Source organism: Eumetopias jubatus, unplaced genomic scaffold (genome assembly GCF_037043125.1).
Source record: "Eumetopias jubatus isolate StellerSeaLion01/CBP00866 unplaced genomic scaffold, mEumJub1_p1.0 scaffold_11, whole genome shotgun sequence".
Lineage (NCBI taxonomy): Eukaryota > Metazoa > Chordata > Mammalia > Carnivora > Otariidae > Eumetopias > Eumetopias jubatus.
In genome coordinates, this window is record NW_028274817.1 from 40,418,040 (window position 1) to 40,437,463 (window position 19,424).

Consider the following 19,424-nt stretch of genomic DNA (forward strand, 5'->3'; position numbering starts at 1 on the left):
AGCAGCTGCAGAACATTCTTTAACATTTCCCTGGGATTTTCCAGTGGATTTACCCATAAATATTCAACAACTAGAAAATATATCTAGACACCTATTTGTCTTTGGGGGGAAGGTGAGGGGCCTGGTTTCTCTAGCTGGAAACCCAATGACAGGTTCTTTCTTTGTATTTATTGTGTAATAAATGCATAAATAAATAAAACAATCAACTTGTTGCATGAGAATTATATAGGAGTTCAAGTTCCAGTCTCATCCCAGCCTCCCAAGGAAGCTCAGTTAATAAGCTCCCTTTGAATTCCCTTAACCTGTTTTCCACAAAGCTAAAAGTTGATCCTTGTGACTTTCATTCTTGCCATGTAGGACCACTGAACTTTCTGCTTTCCCTCCTATGTGGTTGTCCTTTGAAATGGTAACATCATCTGCCATCATATAGAAAAAACCACAGGAATTAGCAATTCTGTATGTACATGGGCACTTTCAGGTCCTAGCAAGACACCATAGTTGTGTTGAAAGGAATATGAATTCATAAAGAGTGTGATAAATAGGCATGAGATGATGGTATGGAGGTAAGAACACAAAGAACATGTAAAAGAAGCAGGGGCCAGACTAAGTCCTTTAATTTGTTTGGTAGTTTGATTATCAAAAAGCTTTTTTAATTATATAATGTTAATCACCATACATTACATCATTAGTTTTTGATGTAGTGTTCCATGATTCATTGTTATACGCAAACAATGAATCATGGGACACTACAATCAAAGAGCTTTTTTTTTCTTTCTGGGTTAGAAAGTTCAGGTCCCCAAGCAAGAATAGAATGGCTGGGCTCCAGGAAGCTATGCAGTTGCATTTGACTGTATTTTTAACTCTGTTTATAAGTAGGCCAAATCTTCTGGTGCCATTTTACTTATGAGGAATATGAGGCCTAAAGAGGTAAGACCAGCTTTCCAAGTATTTCTTAGCTACTAGTGGTAGACTTGAGATTTAAACTCATGTGTCTGGACTTTCACATTATTGCTATTTCCATAAACCCCTGACTCAAAGAGATGTGTGTGCAAGTCACAAACTTCTTATCCCAAAGGATTCAGGATGATTTAGAGATACTAACTGGCTGATCAGCTAGCAGTTATTTTTACTAAAATATATAATCAGAGTTCAAAGTTTCCAACTAGAAAAACTTTTAAGAGTGAGTTTCCCACATAAATGTAAACTCCCCCAAAACCAATAAACCAAGATCAGATATGTTTGGAAAGCATTAGTGTGTTTGCCATTCTCAATTAACAGGAAGTTGAGCTTGTGAGAAACACATAAGTACATTATATCCATCAGGCCAAGTGGGTAATTTAAAACTCTCAGACATATCCCAGTAATATGATGCTATAGCATTTCCTGGCTGAGGGCCAGTTGATCCCAGAGTAGCCTGAATATCCTAATTTTTGTCAAAAAGAGGCAGCTCAAGGATACCACAACTTCCTTCATAATTTCACCCAATTCTAGAACCAAAATATTTTTCCCTGTGGAAAGAATACCAAAGACATTTGGGGAAGAAAGGGATTTATTAACAGAAATGTTTGATGAAACCAAAATTAGTCAAACGATTATATTTTTCATGCCTTACTCTTTGCAGCTTCTTGATCTACCAAAGCATGTTATTAATCAGTACTATCTGTTTCATTTGGATATGCTTTGTCTCCTGAGATACATTGTAAACAAAACAGGAGCCTGGTGCTTACTAGATGAATCATGAAGCTGTTTATCGATACCTTTCTAATATAAATACAAAGTTTTTCTGAATGTGATTGTGTTAATGGAAAAAGTTATTTTAAGTCCTGAGATTATATTCATTAAGGCACAAAAGGCTGAAAATATTTGAATACCAGATAGCTAAGGAGGAAAGTAAGAAAAAAAGATATCAGTGAATTATACTGATAAGAGCAGGAATTCTGCTTTTAGGCCCACAGAATATTTTGATAGATCACTAACATCTACCAAAAAAGAATTTTCTTTGATCTTATTCTAGAGCCAGAAAATTATTAGAGTCATAGAGACTGTTTTGTAAGACAGTTAAAAACCTTCAAGTAGAAAGCATCTTCACACTCCTTTATCTATTCAAGTACTGTGCCAGATGTCTGAAGACTTTTAGGTTGGATGGCCTGTGGTTTTCTGTCTGCTATTTTTCTTAAAAAAAAAAAGAGTAGTCCTCATTTAGCATCTACAATAGCAATGTTTCTTAGAATTATATTGGAGGAATAGCCAGTCAGTCTGGAATACCCTGTAAAAAGTGTAAAAAAGACCTTGCCAAGGCCAATTTAAGGCAAAATTTTCTCATGGTTTCATTATCTCTTTTATTGCTACTCAGCTAAAGGGCTCTATGCTCTGTGGATATAATCAATCCTTCACCTGCTGTCAACTCTTACCTGTTCAGGGAACCATTTCTTCTAGCTCCTGCTTTCTGACAGATGTTAGTGTTCAAATATGATTGAATCTATGTGAATGTGTTAAAAGATAGTATGTTACCACTTCCAGGCAAGAATATTTTAGTGGTGGCCTTCTAGAGATAACGATACAAAGGGTTGGTTTAAAGTTGAAAATTAAAAGAAGAAAACTTGAGAGCTAACAGGGACTTTCAGTACTCACACTGTATCTCCATCCGACAGACTTTTGATATTTATTCACTCTCACTCTCCTTCCTATTTCAGGTAAAGGGGTCTGCAAAACCAAGAACAAAATGTTATTAGACCCACTGGTACACTCTGAAAATGATTTATTTTTAAGTATTTTGTGTTCTTTTGGCACTTAATGGAAGAGTAACATAATATTCTTTCTCTCAATTTTCACTAATAATTTTACTTAAAAAATCAGATTCGTATATATAAAGAAACTTGGCACTAAATTCATAGTAACAGATTTAACTGCCATATTAATGGGAAAATTACAATTTGATGTTTGTAAAGTGCTATTTCTCCTTACAAAACAAAGTAATTGAAACTATGGTCTAAACATGCTTTTTAAATGTTTCAAAAGTTAAAATATGTAAAATGTAGATTAAAGTTAGGTCAAAGTTCTTTCAAGTCAAAACAAAGAAATAAGTATTTTAGAAAGTCACACTCAAAAAGTACTAGGCTGATTATTTGGAAGCCATGGTTTGTAGGGCAAAATAAATCCACAAAACTTCAAAATCCCTTGAAATTCACATTGTTTTACAACAGTTTTTTCAACATTTGACATTTACTGGCAAAATAAAAAACATAAAACTCCTTAAATAGTTTCAGCAATTCACTCATTGCACAAAATGGAAAAGAACAGTTTATGGCACTGACAACAGTTCAGTGAATATGTATAGTTTTTCAATCATAACATTTGAGAATTTCTCTTTAGGGTATAGTGAAGTGAAAATTTTTGACATTTGCTTTGTTCATACTAATATTATCTTGAGAAAGTGAGGCACTCATGCCAAAGAAAGAAGACAGAAATCAGTGCTTAGCAAATTCTATGACAATATGTTATGAACCATGACACAACTTTATGAATGTTAGCAGGAACAGTGCCAATTAAACTGTCTCTCTTGCTCATCTGTCAGAAAAAGCCTGAAAAATGTGCATCTCTGACAAATTCTTTCCTTCTACCTGTCATTGAGAATCTAAAGGCCTCGATTCTCAAAAGGAAATGTTGGGACAGGGAAAAGTATATGATGGAACACTGAAGGATGAACATGGTATTAGAGGAAATCTCCTCTTTACTATCCCTAGAGATAATCAACTAGAAATAGGCAGGAATATAGATATATTCTTCACACTTGTAGAATGCCAAAGTATGTGGATCTTTCACTGTGAAACATTTCTTATGTATAAATATACTAAATCAATAATAAAGATACTATACTAATGGATAGAAATAATATTAAGTGATAAATATAAAAAATCCAGATTAACAACACATAATTATGTATAATAATTATTAAAAAACAAATATTTTCTGAGCTGTTTATCCCAAGACCATAGTCCATTAAGTGAACAGAATATGGACAAGATATATTACCTTACGAGCATTCATCACTTTAACAGCTGTAAATGCGCCAGTTTTTTCATGGAGTCCCTGAAACACAGAATAGTAATAAACATTAAATACTATTCATATAATCAAGAAACAAGCATTCATGGCTGAATGGATAAAGAAAATGGGTGTAGGGGGGCAGAGCAAGATGGCGGAGGAGTAGGAGACCCGGATTTTGTCTGGTCTCAGGAATTCAGCTGGATAGGGATCAAACCATTCTGAACACCTACGAACTCAACAGGAGATAGAAGAAAAGAATAGCAACAACTCTCTGAACAGAAAAGAGACCACTTTCTGGAAGGTAGGATGTGCGGAGAAGTGAATCCGAGGCGATATTCGGGAGGATAGACGGCAGGGGAGGGGGCCTCCGTTGGCGGCTTCTGGCAAGTGATAGAGCCGCGGAGCACAAAATAGGAAATTTTAGAAGTCGGCTCTGCTGAGGGACGTCAGTCCGTTGGCTAAGTGGGGGGTGGAACACTCCCCAGACAGTGTGGTCTCAGGAGCCTCGGGGTCACAGAAAGACCGGGGGTGCCTGAGTGCAGCAGAGCTCCCAGATATCAGAGTGGGGAAGCCGGCTGCAGAGACGGAGCTGAGGAGTGGGCTCTCAGCTCCGGGTTGCCATAAACCGTGATCCGGGGCACAGTCGGGCCACTGTTCCTCCAATAGGGACCCAACAAGCGGCAGATCCGGGGAGACTCCCCTTCCTCCCCTGGGAGGAGCAATGCGGGAGCACACCGCAGGGATCTCCTGAGTTTGGAGACCCCACACCAAGTCGGGTGCCAGAGATATAAACGTACGATCACAGGCTGGTGAGCTCGGAGTGCGGCTGGAGACCGGGAAGATGGGAGTGATTGACTGCTTTTCTCTGGGGGCGCACTGAGGAGTAGGGCCCCGAGTTCTCGGCTCCTCCAGGGCGGAGATTGGGAGGCCGACATTTTCACTCTTGTCCTCCAAAGCTGTACCAAAAGCTAGCAGGGAACAAAAGCTCCCGAAAGCAAAACCTAGCCGATTACTTTAGCCCAGACCGACAAGGGCGGGGCAATTCTGCCTCCGGCAAAGACATTTGGGAACCACGGCAACAGGCCCCTCCCCCAGAAGATCAGCAAGAACAGCCAGCCAAGACCAAGTTTACCGATCAATGAGAATGGCAGAATTCCAGAGCTAGGGGAATACTGCAGATAGAATTCATGGCTTTTTTTCCCATGATTCTTTAGTCTTTCAAAGTTAATTTTTTTAACTGTCTTTTTTTTTGAATTTTTTTTTTCCCTTTTTCAACCAACAACTTATCAATCCTTTTTTTTAAAAAAACATTTTTATTTTTCATTTTTGGAGTCATATTCTATCCCTTCATAGTAGTTACCCTTATTTTTGGCATATATATATAAGTTGTTCTCTCTTTAAAATTTTGAGATACAGTTTCTTCTAACATATCAAAATATACCCTAAATCTCTAGTGTATGGCTTTGTTTCTAGTCTCCTGCTTGATCACATTCTCTCCTTTTTTTTTCCTTTATTTTTTTAAATCGTCTTCTTTTTTCAAACAACTTATCAATTCTTTTATAAAATTTTTATACTTTTCATTTTTACAGTCATATTCCATCCCGTCATCGTATCAACCCTTATTTTTGTACATATATAAGTTTTTCTTCCTTTAAAATTTTGGGAGGCACTTTCTTCTAACAGACCAAAATACACCAAAAACTAGTGTGCGGCACTGATCTATGCACCAGCCTGATCATATTTGATCATATTCTGTTTTTGTGTTTTATTTTGTTCTGTTTTTGTTTGTTTTTATCTTTTTTTCCATTTTCTTTTTTCTTTCTTTCCCTTTCTTTTTCCCCAGTTAAAGGTCTTTTCTGATTTCTTTACAGTATATTTTCTGGGGACGTTTTACCCTGTTAGCAATATGTTCTCCCATTCATCTATTCCCCTCTGGACAAAATGACAAGATGGAAAAAAATCACCTCAACAAAAAGAACAAGAGGCAGTACAGAATGCCAGGGACCGACTCAATACAGACATTAGTATGATGTCAGACCTAGAGTTCAGAATGATGATTTTAAAGATACTAGCTGGGCTTGAATAAAGCATGGCAGTTATTAGAGAAACCCCTTTTGGAGAAATAAAAGAACTAAAATCTAACCAAGTTGAAGTCAAAAGGGCTATTAATGAGGTGCAATCAAAAATGGGGGCACTAACTGCTAGGATAAATGAGGCAAAAGAGGGGGCGCCTGGGTGGCTCGTCATTAAGCATCTGCCTTCGGCTCAGGTCATGATCCCAGGGTCCTGGGATCGAGTCCCACATCGGGCTCCCTTCTCAGGGGGAGGCCTGCTTCTCCCTCTCCCACTCCCGCTGCATATGTTCCTGCTCTCACTATCTGTCTCTGTCAAATAAATAAATAAAATCTTAAAAAAAATGAGGCAGAAGAGAGAATCGGCAATATAGAAGACCAAATGATGGAAAATAAAGAAGCTGAGAAAAAGAGAGATAAACAACTACTGGATCACGAAGGCAGAATTCGAGAGATAAGTGATACCATAAGATGAAACAACATTAGAATAATTCGGACCCCAGAAGAAGAAGAAAGAGAGAGAGGGGCAGAAGGTATATTGGAGCAAATTATAGCAGAGAACTTCCCTAATGTGGGGAAGGAAACAGGTATCAAAATCCAGGAGGCACAGAGAACCCCTCTCGGAATCAATAAAAATAGGTCAACAACTCGACATCTAATAGTAAAACTTACGAGTCTCAGAGACAAAGAGAAAATCCTGAAAGCAGCTCAGGAGAAAAGATCTGTAAGCTACAATGGTAGAAACATTAGATTGGAAACAGACCTATCCATAGACACGTGGAAGGTCAGAAAGGACAGGCATGATATATCAGAGCACTACATGAGAAAAATATGCAGCCAAGAATACTATATCCAGCTAGGCTGTCATTGAAAATAGAAGGAGAGATAAAAAGCTTCCAGGACAAACCAAAACTAAAGGAATTTGCAAACACAAAACCAGCCCTACAAGAAATATTGAAAGGGGTCCGCCAAGCAAAGAGAGAGCCTAAAAGCAACATAAACCAGAAAGGAACACAGACAATATACAGTAACAGTCACCTTGCAGGCAATACAATGGCACTAAATTCATATCTTTCAATAGTTACCCTGAATGTAAATGGGCTACATGCCCCAATCAAAAGACACAGACTATCAGATTGGATTAAAAAATGAAACCCATTATATGTTGTATGCAAAAATTTATTTTAGACCCAAAGACCACTCCAGATTGAAAGTGAAGGGGTGGAAAACAATTTACCATGCTAATGGACACCAAAAGAAAGCTGGGGTGGCAATCCTTAAATAACAAATTAGATTTTAAACCAAAGACTGTAATAAGAGATGAGGAAGGACACTATATCCTACTTAAAGGGTCTATCCAACTAGAAGATCTAACAAATATAAATATCTATGCCCCTAATATGGCAGCAGCCAATTATATAAGGCAATTAACAAAAGCAAAGGAACACATTGACAATAATACAATAATAGTGGGGGACTTTAACACACCCCTCACTGAAATGGACATATCTTCTAAGCAAAAGATCAACAAGGAAATAAAGGCTTTATGACACACTGGACCAAATGGACTTCACAGATATATTCAGAACATTCCATCTCAAAGCAATGGAATACACATTCTTCTCTAGTGCCCATGGAACATTCTCCAGAATTGATCACATCCTAGGTCACATTCAGGTCTCAAACAGTACCAAAAGATTCAGATCATTCCCTGCATATTTGTAAACCACAATGCTTGGAAAATCACTCACAAGAGGAAAGTTGCAAAGAACTCAAATACATGGAGGCTAAGGAGCATCTTACTAAAGAATGAATGGGTCAAGCAGGAAATTAAAGAAGAATTAAAAAAATTCATGGAAACCAATGAAAATGAAAACACAACTGTTCAAAATCTTTAGGATACAGCAAATGCAGTCCTGAGAGGAAAGTATATAGCAATACAAGCCTTTCTCAAAAAACAAGAAAGGTCTCAAATACACAACCTAACCCTACACCTAAAGGAGCTGGAGAAAAAACAGCAAATAAAGCCTAAACCCGGCAGAAGAAGAGAAATAATAAAGATCAGAGCAGAATTCAATGAAACAGAAACCAAAAGAACAGTAGCACAGATCAATGAAACTAGGAGATGGTTCTTTGAAAGAATTAACAAGATTGATAAACCCCTGGCCAGACTTATCAAAAAGAAAAGAGAAATGACCCAAATCAACAAAATCATGAATGAAAGAGGAGAGATCACTACCAACACCAAAGAAATACAAACAATTATAAGAACATATTATGAGAAACTCTATGCCAGCAAATTAGATAATCTGACAGAAATGGATGCATTCCTAGAGATGTATCAACTACCAAAACTGAACCAGGAAGAAATAGAAATCCTGAACAGACCTATGACCACTAAGGAAATTGAAGCAGTCATCAAAAATCTCCCAACAAACAAAAGCCCAGGGCCAGATGGCTTCCCAGGGGAATTCTACCAGACATTTAAACAAGAATTACTACCTATCCCTCTGAAACTGTTCCAAAAAATAGAAATGGAAGGAAAACTTCCAAACTCATTTTATGAGGCCACCATTACCTTGATCCCCAAACCAGACAAAGACCCCATCCAAAAGGAGAACTATAGACCAATAACCTTGATGAACATGGATGCAAAAATTCTCACCAAAATACTAGCCAATAGGATCCAACAGTACATTAAAAGGATTATTCACCACGACTAATTGGCATTTATCCCTGGGCTGCAAGTTTGGTTCACCATCCACAAATCAATCAACGTGATACAATACATTAACAAAAGAAAGAACAAGAATCATATGATCCTCTCAATAGATGCAGAAAAAGCATTTGACAAAGTACAGCATCCTTTCTTGATCAAAACTCTTCAGAGTATACGGATAGAGGGTACATACTGCAATATCATAAAAGCCATCTATGAAAAACCCACAGCGAATATCATTCTCAATGGGGAAAAACCGAGAGCTTTCCCCCTAAGGTCAGGACCACGGCAGGGATGTCCACTATCACCCCTGCTATTCAACATAGTATTAGAAGTCCTACTCACAGCAGTCAGACAACAAGAATAAATAAAAGGCATCCAAATCAGCAAGGAAGAAGTCAAACTCTCACTCTCGGCAGATGATATGATACTTTATGTGGAAAACCCAAAAGACTCCACCCCAAAACTGCTAGAACTCATACAGGAATTCAGTAAAGTGGCAGGATATAAAATCAATGCACAGAAATCAGTGGCATTCCTATACACCAACAAGACAGAAGAAAGAGAAATTAAGGGGTCGATCCCATTTACAATTGCACCCAAAACCATAAGATACCTAGGAATAAATTTAACCAAAGAGGCAAAGGATCTGTACTCAGAAAACTATAAAATACTCATGAAAGAAATTGAGGAAGACACAAAGAAATGGAAAAACATTCCATGCTCATGGATTGGAAGCACAAGTATTGTGAAGATGTCAATGCTACCTAGAGCAATCCACACATTCAATGCAATCCCCATCAAAATACCATCCACTTTTTTCAAAGAAATGGAACAAATAATCCTAAAATTTTTATGGAACCAGAAAAGACGCCAAATAGCCAGAAAAATGTTGAAAAAGAAAAGCAAAGCTGGTGGTATCACATTTCCGGACTTCAAGCTCTATTACAAAGCTGTCATCATCAAGACAGTATGGTAGCGGCACAAAAACAGACATATAGATCAATGGAACAGATTAGAGACCCAGAAATGGACCCTCAACTCTAAGGTCAACTAATATTCGACAAAGCAGGAAAGAATGTCCAATGGCAAAAAGACATCTCTTCAACAAATGGTTTGGGAAAATTGGACAGCCACATGCAGAAGAATGAAACTGGACCATTTCCTTACACCACACACAAAAATAGACTCAAAATGGCTGGTGCAGCCACTGTGGAAAACGGTATGGAGGTTCCTCAAGAAGTTGAAAATAGAGCTACCATATGACCCAGGAATTGCACTACTTGGTGTTTACCCCAAAGATATAAATGTAGGGATCCGAAGGGGTATGTGCACCCCGATGTTTATAGCAGCAATATCCACAATAGCCAAACTGTGGAAAGAGCCAAGATGTCCATCGACAGACGAATGGATAAAGATGTGGTATATACATACAATGGAATATTATGCAGGCTTCAAATGGAATGAGATCTTGCCATTTGCAACAATGTGGATTGAACTGGAGTGTGTTATGCTGAGCGAAATAAGTCAATCAGAGAAAGACATGTACCATATGACCTCACTGATATGGGGAATTCTTAATCTCAGGAAAGAAACTGAGGGTTGCTGGAGTGGTGGGGGGGTGGGATGGGGTGGCTGGGTGATAGACACTGGGGAGGGTATGTGCTATGGTGAGCACTGTGAATTGTGCAAGACTGTTGATTCACAGATCTGTGCCTCTGAAACAAATAATACAATATATGTTAAAATAAAACAGAAGAAGATAGCAGGAGGGGATAAATGAAGGGCGGGAAATCGGAGGGGGAGATCAACCATGAGAGACGATGGACTCTGAAAAACAAACTGAGGGTTCTAGAGGGGAGGGGGTGGGGGATGGGTTAGCCTGGTGATGGGTATTAAAGAGGGCACGTTCTGCATGGAGCACTGGGTGTTATGCACAAACAATGAATCATGGAACACTACATCAAAAACTAATGATGTAATGTATGGTGATTAACATAATAAAAATTAAAAAAACATAAAAAAGATGGATATATATATATATCATGATATTTAGCCATAAAATAAGGAAATCTTGCCATTTGCAATAACACAGATGGAGCTAGTCAGTGTAATGCTAAGTGAAATAAGTCAGAGAAAGACAATTACCATATAATTTCACTCATGTGGAACATAAGAAACAAAACAATTAAGCAAAAAAATAAAAAATAGACTCTTAATTATAGAGAACAAACTGATGGTTACTAAAGGGCAGGTGGGGGGATGGGTGAAATAGGTAAAGGGGATTAAAAGTACACTTATCTTAATGAGCACTTAGTAATGTATAGAATTGTTGAATCACTGTATTGTACACCTGAAACTAATATGACAATGTATGTTTACTGGAATTAAAATTTTTATTTATTTTTTATTTTTTATTTTTTTAATATTTTATTTATTTGACAAAGAGAGACACAGCGAGAGAGGGAACACAAGCAGGGGGATTGGGAGAGGGAGAAGTAGGCTTCCCGCTGAGCAGGGAGCCCGATGCGGGGCTCGATCCCAGGACCCTGGGATCATGACCTGAGCCGAAGGCAGACGCTTAATGACTGAGCCACCCAGGCGCCCTGGAATTAAAATTTTTAAATAAATAAATAATAAAATTTAATAAGGTCAAACATTGTAGCCTATTATGGAATATAGCATATTACATATAGAAGAAATATCAGGTATTATATAAAGAACAGAAATATTAAATTATTAATTTTTTAAATTATTTTTTAAAGATTTTATTTATTTATTTGACAAAGAGAGACACAGCGAGAGAGGGAACACAAGCAGGGGAAGTGGGAGAGGGAGAAGGAGGCTTTCCGAGGAGCAGGGAGCCCGATCCAGGGCTCCATCCCAGGACCCTGGGATTATGACCTGAGCCGAAGGCAGATGCTTTAATGACAGCCAGGTGCCCCTAAATTATGAATATTTTTTTTTATTTCAAAAGATTTATTTTAGGGAGAGTGAGTGCAAGTGGGGGGAGGGGTAAAGGGAGAGAGAGAGGTTCTTAAGCAGACTCCCCACTGAGCACGAGCCCCATGCAGGGCTTTATTCCAGGACCCATGAGATCATGACCTGAGCTGAAATGACAAGTCCAGTGCTTAATGAATGGAGCCACCCAGGCACCCCTAAATTATGAATATTTTAAAGAAATTCCAACCAGCTCACTTGAAAAATCAAGCAAGTTTATGGAGTAGTTTTGCTGTCTTGTGTTTGTATTGAAATAGTGGACATAATTGGCCTTTGAAGGCACTGCTTTCTTAGTATCTTTATTCATTTTTCATGGCACCAGAGCATATATATGAAAAGTATTTCAGACTGAAGATAGCGAAAAAGGAGATGTTAATACTCAACCTTTTTTCAACTGATTATGTGGTATTATGCAGACATATCTTTCCAATCGACCCCTCTTATACACTAAACAAATTTTTCCATAATGATCACAGGTAAGAGTGATACATAAGGAATCCAATGACCTGTAAACTGTTCAGTATGCCCTCAGTCATGAGAACCAATGATATTTATGAAAGGAAGTTCTGAAAGATTCTTTCTTTTTTTAAGATTTTATTTATTTATTTTGGAGAGAGAGAGAGAGAGAGTGGGAGCAGGAGGAGGAGCAGAGGGGGAAGGACTCGGCACTGAGCATGGAGCCCCATATGGGGCTCTGTCTCAGGACCCTGAGATCATGACTTAAGCCTAAACCAAGAGCCAGACACTTAACTGACTGAGCCACCCAAGGGCCCCTTAAAGATTCTTTCTTATTGAAAACATTATGAATTCTAAAAATTTAGTCTTATCCTAAATGCAAGTACAAGTTATAGATTTATAATTTCAAAAATGGACATATACATTTGGAATCAGAGCTCTCAATTTGTGGCTGGTGCCTTTTAAAATATTTCAACTTGCAGGGGCACCTGGGTGGCAGTTGGTTAGGCATCCAACTCTTGGTTTCAGCTCGGGTCCATGATCATAGGGTCGTGAGATCGAGCCCCGGGGCAGGCTCCATGCTCAGTGCAGAGTCTACTTGAGATTCTCTCTCTCCCTCTCCCCTGGCTCTCCCCCTACTTTCTCTCTCTAAAAAAATAAATAAATAAATAAATAAAATCTTTAAAAAATAATTCAACTTGTAGCCATAGAATAAAATTCAGTTTTGTATTTATATGAGTAAGGTTTCAACTTAAAATAAAATGCCTTATCTAACAGAAGATTTGATTTGGGGGATGTAGTGAGTTAGACAGTGTCTCCCCAAAATTTAGATTAACCCATAATTTCAGAATATGACCTTAATTGAAAATAAGTTCTCTGCACATGTAATCAAGTTAAATGAGGTCATACTCGATTACAGGGGCAATGATTGCGGTCTTGGTAAGAGAAAGGGCAGGGAGATTTGGACACGGAGACACAGATGCACACACAAAGGGAGGACAGAAGAACCTGGAGTGATGCAGCTATAAGCCACGGGATTCTAAGGATTGCTGGCAACCGCTAGAAGCTTGGAAGAGGGAAGAAAGTCTTCTTCCTTAGAGCTTTCAGAGGGAGAATGACCCTGCAGCCTTCTAGTTTTGAGAACTGTGAGAGAATAAATTTCTGTTGTTTAAGCCACCTAATTTGTGGATTTGTTGCCACAGCTGTAGAAAATACAAGGGTATTCAAACAAAAGGACTGTCACTAGTCACACTCTCATGTGAAAGACAGCAACACGTTTTTACTTATAGAATAACTAAATGAGGGATAGTGTGTCTGAATAGTAGTGTTAATATCTTAGGTGACATGTCAGTGAGTAATTGCAAAAGATCAACTGATTTCAGGAATGTGATCCTTAAATATATTACTTGTTTGCTGTCAAATCTCTTTTTATAAAGCATCCACTTTGAAGTATATGAATGCTATTTTTAGATGATTCCTGCAAGTTCTCTCATCAAAATAAAGCCAACTCATCAAAGAAAATCAAAAGGAAAAGAACTCTCTACCATTACCACCAATATTACATGCTACATAAGTGTGTCAACACCTCTATTTTTTTTCCCACCAATGAAACTGATAGGTTTTAGTCCCATACATTTAAGGTTACGTCAATCCTATTGAGCAGGCCACTGTTTGTAAATAGGTCCATGTGTCAGAAATGGATCAAAAGACTTTCCAGTAACTAAAGCGTCTCTAGAAATGCTGCCACCCTGACTTAACTCCAGTTCTTGCCAAATAATTAAGCATTAAATAATTATACTGGTTGGACGCTTGTAGCAGTGATGGGAAGTGGCATGTGTTGCTGTTTTCAGTTTATGGAGTCATACCTGAGAGTCAAGATGTTTTGTGCTGAATTGTGTCCTCCAAAAACTATGCCGACGTTCTAACCACTGGTACCTGTGAATGTGACCTTTTTTGGAAATAAGGTCTTTGCAGATGTAATCAAGTTAAGATGAAGTTATACCAGATTAGGGGTGGCCCTAAAACCAATGATAAATGTCCTTCTAAGAAGAGGGAAATTTGGACACAGATACCCAGGGAGAATGCCATATGAGGACAGAGATAGAAATTGGACTGATGTATATACAAGTCAAGGAACAGTTAGGATTGTTGGCAATCACCCAAAGCTAGAACAGGCAAGGAAGACTTTCTCCCTAGTGCTGTCAGAGGAAAAATGGCCCTGCAGACTCCTTGACTTCAGAATTCTAGCCTCCACACTTGTGAGGGAACAGTTTTTGTTTTTGTTTTTCTTTTAATCCATCCAATTTGTGGTAATTTGTTACAGCAGCCCTAGGAAATTGGTACACATAGAAGGATAGCAACCAAGCTAAGGGAATGGGCTGGACTTGGGATAGGGTTCAGAAACTACTAATTAATGTATAAGGAAATGTCTAGAATCAGGTGACCAGTTTTGGGTGGAGCATGACAGCTACCAAAACCTAGAATTTTTAAAGGAAAGGAAAATTTGTAGGTTATTGACTGGTCAGAGAAAAGAAGTTAATATTTTAGGTATTGACCCCTTATCAGATAGATGGTTTGCAAATGTTTTCTTCCATTCTGTACACTGCATTTTATTTAGTTGATTTCTTTTGCTGTGCAGAAATTTTAGTTTGATGTAGTCTCACTTATTTATTTTTGCTTTTGTTGCTTGCTTTTGGTGTCATATCCAAAAAGGCATTGCCAAGACTAATGTCAAGAAGTTTTTTCCCCTATGTTTTCTTCTAGGATTTTTACAGTTTCAGGTTATTTAAATCTTAAATCTTAACACATTTTGAGTTAATTTTTGTGAGTGGTGAGAGATAGGGGTCCAATTTCATTCTTTTGTATGTGGATATGTGAATATGTTGGAGACTCCCACATTCATTTGCATCTCTGTGATATTTTTATTTATTTTGCTCTTATCAGGACTTATAAATTATTGTTTTCCTAATAATTTATATAAGCATTTTTTATTATGTTAATCACTATACATTACATCATTAGTTTTTGATGTAGTGTTCCATGATTCATTGTTTGCATACAAAAAATGATGAGAGACTATGGACTCTGAGAAACAAACTGAAGGTTCTAGAGGAGAGGGAGTTGGGAGGATGGGTTAGCCTAGTGATGAGAAAATTCTGAATAAAAATTTTATTCAAATTTTATTCAAAATTTTCTCACATCTGTATGCACAAATATAACATATTGAAGACTGGTTCTCATACATCCTTTAAAGGAGTTAAAAATGTTTATTCCTTGACTCTAAGAGGATACTTATAGGCCAAACTTCTATTCTGTGTTACACAAATATGTGGCATGTTAGGAAAGACATTAGCCATATGTTGTCTCATATGACCAGTGGTTAGTAAGCCACAGAGTTTTTAAAAGGCTAGATTAGAATACACAGTTATCATACTCATGACACACATTTAGTGAGATAACTGAATGTCTTTAAAAGATGCCAAAGGCCATAGAACAGAGATAATCAACTTGGTTCTTATTACCTGTGATTTATGCTCTCACTTGAAAGTTGCCTGAACATATTTTGTCAGACAGAGTATCCTAATGTGGGGTTTGGTAAACATGGTCACTGTGTCTATAGAGGAATTAAACTCCAGATCTTGAAACCATATACTGGGTTAATAGACCTAACCATTATTCAAGCTTTTATAGAAGTTTGGTATATCCATATAAAAACTAATTGGGTGATGGGCATTAAGGAGGGCACATGATGTAATGAGCACTGGGTGTTATACGCAACTGATGAATTATTGAACACTACATCTGAAACTATTGATGTACTATATGTTGGCTAATTGAATTTAAATAAAAAATAAATGGAAAACTGGTGTCTGTTAACCTAGTATTTTTGAGAGTTCCTTGACTTAAAATTTTACTTCAAATAATTTTAGACTTAGAGAATAGTTTCAAAGATCATACAGAAAGTTTCTGTTTATCATCCACCCAACATCTTCTAATGTTAACATCTTTTCTATTACTATTATTATTTTTAATGTTAACATCTTATATGACCATGGTACAATTGTCAAAACTAAGAATTAATATTGGTACAATACTCTTAACTACATTGTAGTCCTTATTCAGATTTCCCCGGTTTTTTCACTAATGTCCTTTTTGTAAGACCCAAACTGGGATACCATGTTCCATTTAGCTGTCATATCTCCCTAGGCCTTTTCACTCTGTGACAGTTCCTCAGCCTTCTTTCTTGTTTTTCATGTCATTTTTTTTTAAAGATTTTTATTTATTTATTGAGAGAGAGAGAGAATGGTAGAGAGAGAGCATGAGAGGGAAGAAGGTCAGAGGGAGAAGCAGACTCCCCGCTGAGCAGGGAGCCCGATGCGGGACTCGATCCTGGGACTCCAGGATCATGACCTGAGCCGAAGGCAGTCGCTTAACCAACTGAGCCACCCAGGCGCCCTCATGTCATGTTTTGACACTTCAAAAGTACTGGTCAAGTATTTTGTAGAGTATACCTCACTTTGGGTTTGTCTGATGTTTTCTTATAATTAGACTGAGGTTAGGGGTTTGGGAAAAGAACGTCACAGAGGTGAAGTGTCCTTCTCACCACGTCATGTCAGGAGTATATGGTATGGCCATGACTGATCACCACTGATGTTAACCTTGAGTACTTGGTTAAGGTGATGTCTGCCAAGTTTCTCCACTGTAAAGTTACAATTTTTCCCTTTCATACTCTATTTATTAGAAGTGATTGGGGGGATGGAGCAAGATGGAGGTGTAGGAGACCTGGATTTTGTCTGGTCCAAGGAATTCAGCTGGCTAGGGATCAAACCATTCTGAACACCTATGAACTCAACAGGAGATCGAAGAAAAGAATAGCAACAACTCTCTGAACAGAAAAGCGACCACTTTCTGGAAGGTAGGACATGCGGAGAAGTGAACCTGAGGTGATATTCGGGAGGATAGACGGTGGAAGAGGGGGCCTCCTTCGGCCACTTCTGGCAAGTGATAGAGCAGCTGATCACAAAACCAGAAATTTTAGAAGCCAGCTACACTGAGAGACATCGCTCCAGTGGCTAAGTGGGGGTGGAACCCTCGCTGGGACAGTGTGGTCTCAGGACCCTTGGGGTCACAGAAAGACCGGGGGTGCCTGAATGCAGCAGAGCTCCCAGGTATTGGAGTGGGGAAGCTGGCTGCAGAGACGGAGCCGAGGAGTGGGCTCTCAGCTCAGGGTTGCCATAAACCATGATCAACAGCACAGTCGGGCCACTCCTCCTCCAGCAGGGACCCAACAAGCAGCAGATCCAGGGAGACTCCCCTTCCTCCCCTGGGAGGAGTGGTGCAGGAGCGCACCTCAGGGATCTGCTGGGTTTGGAGACTCCACACGGGGTTGTGTGCCAGAGATAGAAATGTTCTGTCACAGGCCGGGTGAGCACGGAGTGTGGCTGGAGACCCGCGAGACAGGAGTGATTGACTGCTTTTCTCTGGGGGAGCTCTGAGGAGTGGGGCTCTGAGTTCTCGGCAGGGATTGGGAGGCTGCCATTTTCACTCTAATCCTCCAAAGCTGTACGGAAAGCTTGCAGGGAACAAAAGCTCCCGAGAGCAAACCCTAGCAGATTACTTAGACCAACCCCCCCGCAAGAGCAGGGCAATTCCGCCTCCGGGAAAGATATTTGGAAACCATGGCAACAGGCCCCTCCCCGAGAAGATCAGCAAGAACAGCCAGCCAAGACCGAGTTTACCGATCGATGAGAACGGCAGAACTCCAGCGCTAGAGGAATACTGCAGATAGAATTCATGGCTTTTCCCCCATGATTCTTTAGTCTTTCAAAGTTGTTTTTTTTTAATGTCTTTTCTTGTTTTTTAATTTTTGTTTTTCCATTTTTCAACCAACATCTTATCAATCCCTTTTATAAAAAAATTTTTTTATTTTTCATTTTTAGAGTCTTTTCTGTCCTTTCATAGGAGTTACCCTTATTTTGGTATATATATATAAGTTGTTCTCTCTTTAAAATTTTGAGGTACAGTTTCTTCTAACATATCAAAATATACCCTAAATCTCTAGTGTATGGCTCTGTTCTCTGCTCCTGCTTGATCACATTCTCTCCCTTTTTTTTAAAAATCCTCTTCCTTCTTTTTACAACCAACTTCTTATCTTATCAATTTCTTTTATAAAACCTTTTAAAATTTTCATCTTTAGAGTCATATTCCATCTCTTTGTCGTATCAACCCTTATTTTTGTACATATATAAGTTTTTCTTTCTTTAAAATTTTGGGATGCACTTTCTTCTAACAGACCAAAATACACCCAAAATCTAGTGTGTGGCACCAATCTATGCACCAGCCTGATCATATTTGATCATATTCTGTTTTTTGTTTTGTTTTGTTTTTGATTATTTTTATCTTTTTCTTTTTATTTTCATTTTCTTTTTCTTTTTTGTTTCTTCCCCTTTCTTTCCTCTAGAGTTCAGGTCTTTTCTGATTTGTTTAGTTTATATTTTCTGGGGATGTTGTTACGCTGTTACCATTTTGTTCTCTCATTCATCTATTCTCCTCTGGACAAAATGACAGGATGGAAAAAATCACCTCAACAAAAAGAACAAGAGGCAGTACCAACTGCCAGGGACCTAATAAATATGGACATTATTACGATGTCAGAACTAGAGTTCAGAATGATGATTTTAAAGATACTAGCTGGGCTTGAAAAAAGCATGGAAGTTATTAGAGAAACCCTTTCTGGAGAAATAGAAGAACTAAAATCTAACCATGTCGAAATCAAAAAGGCTATTAATGAGGTCCAAACAAAAATGGAGGCTCTGATTGCTAGGATAAATGAGGCAGTAGAGGGAATTAGTGATATAGAAGACCAAATGATGGAAAATAAAGAAGCTGAGAAAAAGAGAGATAAACAGCTACTGGATGACGAGGGCAGAATTCGAGAGATAAGCGATACCATAAGATGAAACAACCTTAGAATAATTGGGATCCCAGAAGAAGAAGAAAGAGAGAGAGGGGCAGAAGGTATATTGGAGCAAATTATAGCAGAGAACTTCCCTAATATGGGGAAGGAAACAGGCATCAAAATCCAGGAGGCACAGAGAACCCCTCTCGGAATCAATAAAAATAGGTCAACA

At 38.3% G+C, this 19,424-nt stretch overlaps 1 protein-coding gene across 4 annotated transcripts in view; it reads right to left on the minus strand.

The window, feature by feature from the left end:
• The window catches only part of NRK (Nik related kinase), a 148,080-nt gene that overhangs the window by 68,900 nt on the left and 59,756 nt on the right, over positions 1-19,424 (minus strand). For all 4 annotated transcript variants that reach the window (XM_088028956.1, XM_088028958.1, XM_088028957.1 and 1 more), the window contains exons 3-4: positions 4,033-4,089; positions 2,632-2,703 (exon numbers count right to left, since the gene is read on the minus strand). In XM_088028956.1, coding sequence (XP_087885082.1) covers positions 2,632-2,703; positions 4,033-4,089 — 129 coding nt within the window. The remainder of the gene's footprint in view (positions 1-2,631; positions 2,704-4,032; positions 4,090-19,424) is intronic.